The sequence below is a fragment of the Pestalotiopsis fici genome, assembly GCF_000516985.1.
Source record: "Pestalotiopsis fici W106-1 unplaced genomic scaffold PFICI_Scf_1, whole genome shotgun sequence".
NCBI lineage: Eukaryota > Fungi > Ascomycota > Sordariomycetes > Amphisphaeriales > Sporocadaceae > Pestalotiopsis > Pestalotiopsis fici.
In genome coordinates, this window is record NW_006917091.1 from 5,067,813 (window position 1) to 5,069,461 (window position 1,649).

Genomic DNA, 1,649 nt, shown 5'->3' on the forward strand with positions numbered 1-1,649 from the left:
ATACGTGCTGTCGACTGCTGGTAAAGCTGATATTGGTGATGGGATCAGAGTTTTGCCGCACTCATAGCTATCTGACTTTCTAGGCGTACTGTGGGTGATAGGGCGCCCAATTGTTTTCGTGTGTTGGCCTTTTCAGGCCATCGCCATCCAAGAGGAGTCGCAGTAGCAGGGCACGGGCTTGGGCCAATAAGACTACGGCACATTCTTTAAGACTGACTGCCAGGAATATGCCAATATGAATTGCAATGGGCATCCAGAGGGAAAAACGCGTATCGTCGTTATCGCCGTGCAGTGAGTCAAAGAAAATCATTGTGGTCCCAACACAAAGCGAATGATATAAACAGGTTCTGTGCAGCCCTTCATTAGTTATGGCCTGAGGAGGGGTGTGTAGAAAGGACAAACATGAACATGAGAAACTCAGACTCCTTGGCGATCTCATAGGTCGATGACCAGACGAAGAGAATGAACAGAATGAACCACAGAAGATACGGGCTGGAAGGATATGCGTTAGTGGATGTATTTCTACATACAGCGTCGAACGCAGACTTACATCGCCACCGCGAGCAGCATATGATCGCCGTCTTTCCTAACTGTGCCAGCAATCTCAATGAGCGATGCCGAAATCATCGAAGTGATGTAAAGTCCTCTTGTCTGACTCAGCATTGTTGCAGCGTGCTCAGTGCTCTACTATTGGAGTACTTGTGCTTCAATTCGATATGGCTTTCTCAACCAAAGTGGGAAGTATGTTTGCAAGATATGACACAAAAGAGTCGTAAAATGGGAGTGTTGTAATTGTGGTAATGAAGCATGATAATTAGAAAGATGTTGTTTCCTTAATGATCACCCCTTTAAGTATAATCGATCATCAGGTATGTCAAGTTATGAAGCCAAGCCTCAGCGAGCGCATTCTTGGCTACTAGGTACCAATGCCAGCATGGCAATGTTGGGTATATGCTGGAACATGGCGGGAAGACCACCAAGACCACCCGACATGCATCAAATGACCTCAGAACTTCGAGGCCCCGCGATTGCGTTGCATCGCGGTGGACGCTAGGAATGCAGGCCAAAAATCATGTCTTTTTCAACACAGCCGTATCTAAGCCACATAGCTTGGCAGATGCGATCCGGCCAATCGGTAGGCTGGACATCGACATTTCAAAAGTGATCTCTACGTCCAGTCACGGATGCATTCAACACACGTCTGGTAATGGATGCAGCCAACAAGCGCCGCGCAACTGTCTATGCTGGACCATTGGCCAGGTACGCACAATTCAAGATCTTTAAGATTACATAAGGCCGGATGCCCCGCAATATTTCGTCGCTCGTGCCTGCTTCCCCAATTGATGGCTATGGCTCTTGTTGTTTTGGCGTACGAGAAAGAGCAATGGAGAGATTTGACCAACTAACTAGATCTCGTGATTGCACTTATTGGTGTCAATGTGAACATGATTTTACCGTGTGTCCTGTACTCTTAGAACAACGTTCCGCCTTTAGTGCTTATGAATATCCATGCATCCTCCCAGCTGCAGCCACATCATATACAACGAACGCAAGCCACAGTTGGTGGTATGTGTTGAAACCACGTTTAAAGCCTTGTATTGCGCCAAAATAAAAAAAAATACTCAAGAGTAACACATATTAGAGGAAAA

The 1,649-nt window shown here is 46.5% G+C and overlaps 1 protein-coding gene across 1 annotated transcript; it reads right to left on the reverse strand.

Moving 5' to 3' along the window:
• Nucleotides 1-362: 362 nt before the first annotated feature.
• PFICI_01490 (uncharacterized protein) lies at nucleotides 363-663 on the reverse strand (the record flags this gene model as incomplete). Its single annotated transcript, XM_007830071.1, has 2 exons — nucleotides 363-492; nucleotides 551-663. The coding sequence occupies 2 exons, from the start codon at nucleotides 661-663 to the stop codon at nucleotides 363-365; spliced, it is 243 nt and encodes an 80-aa protein (XP_007828262.1).
• Between the last annotated feature and the right edge of the window lie 986 nt (nucleotides 664-1,649).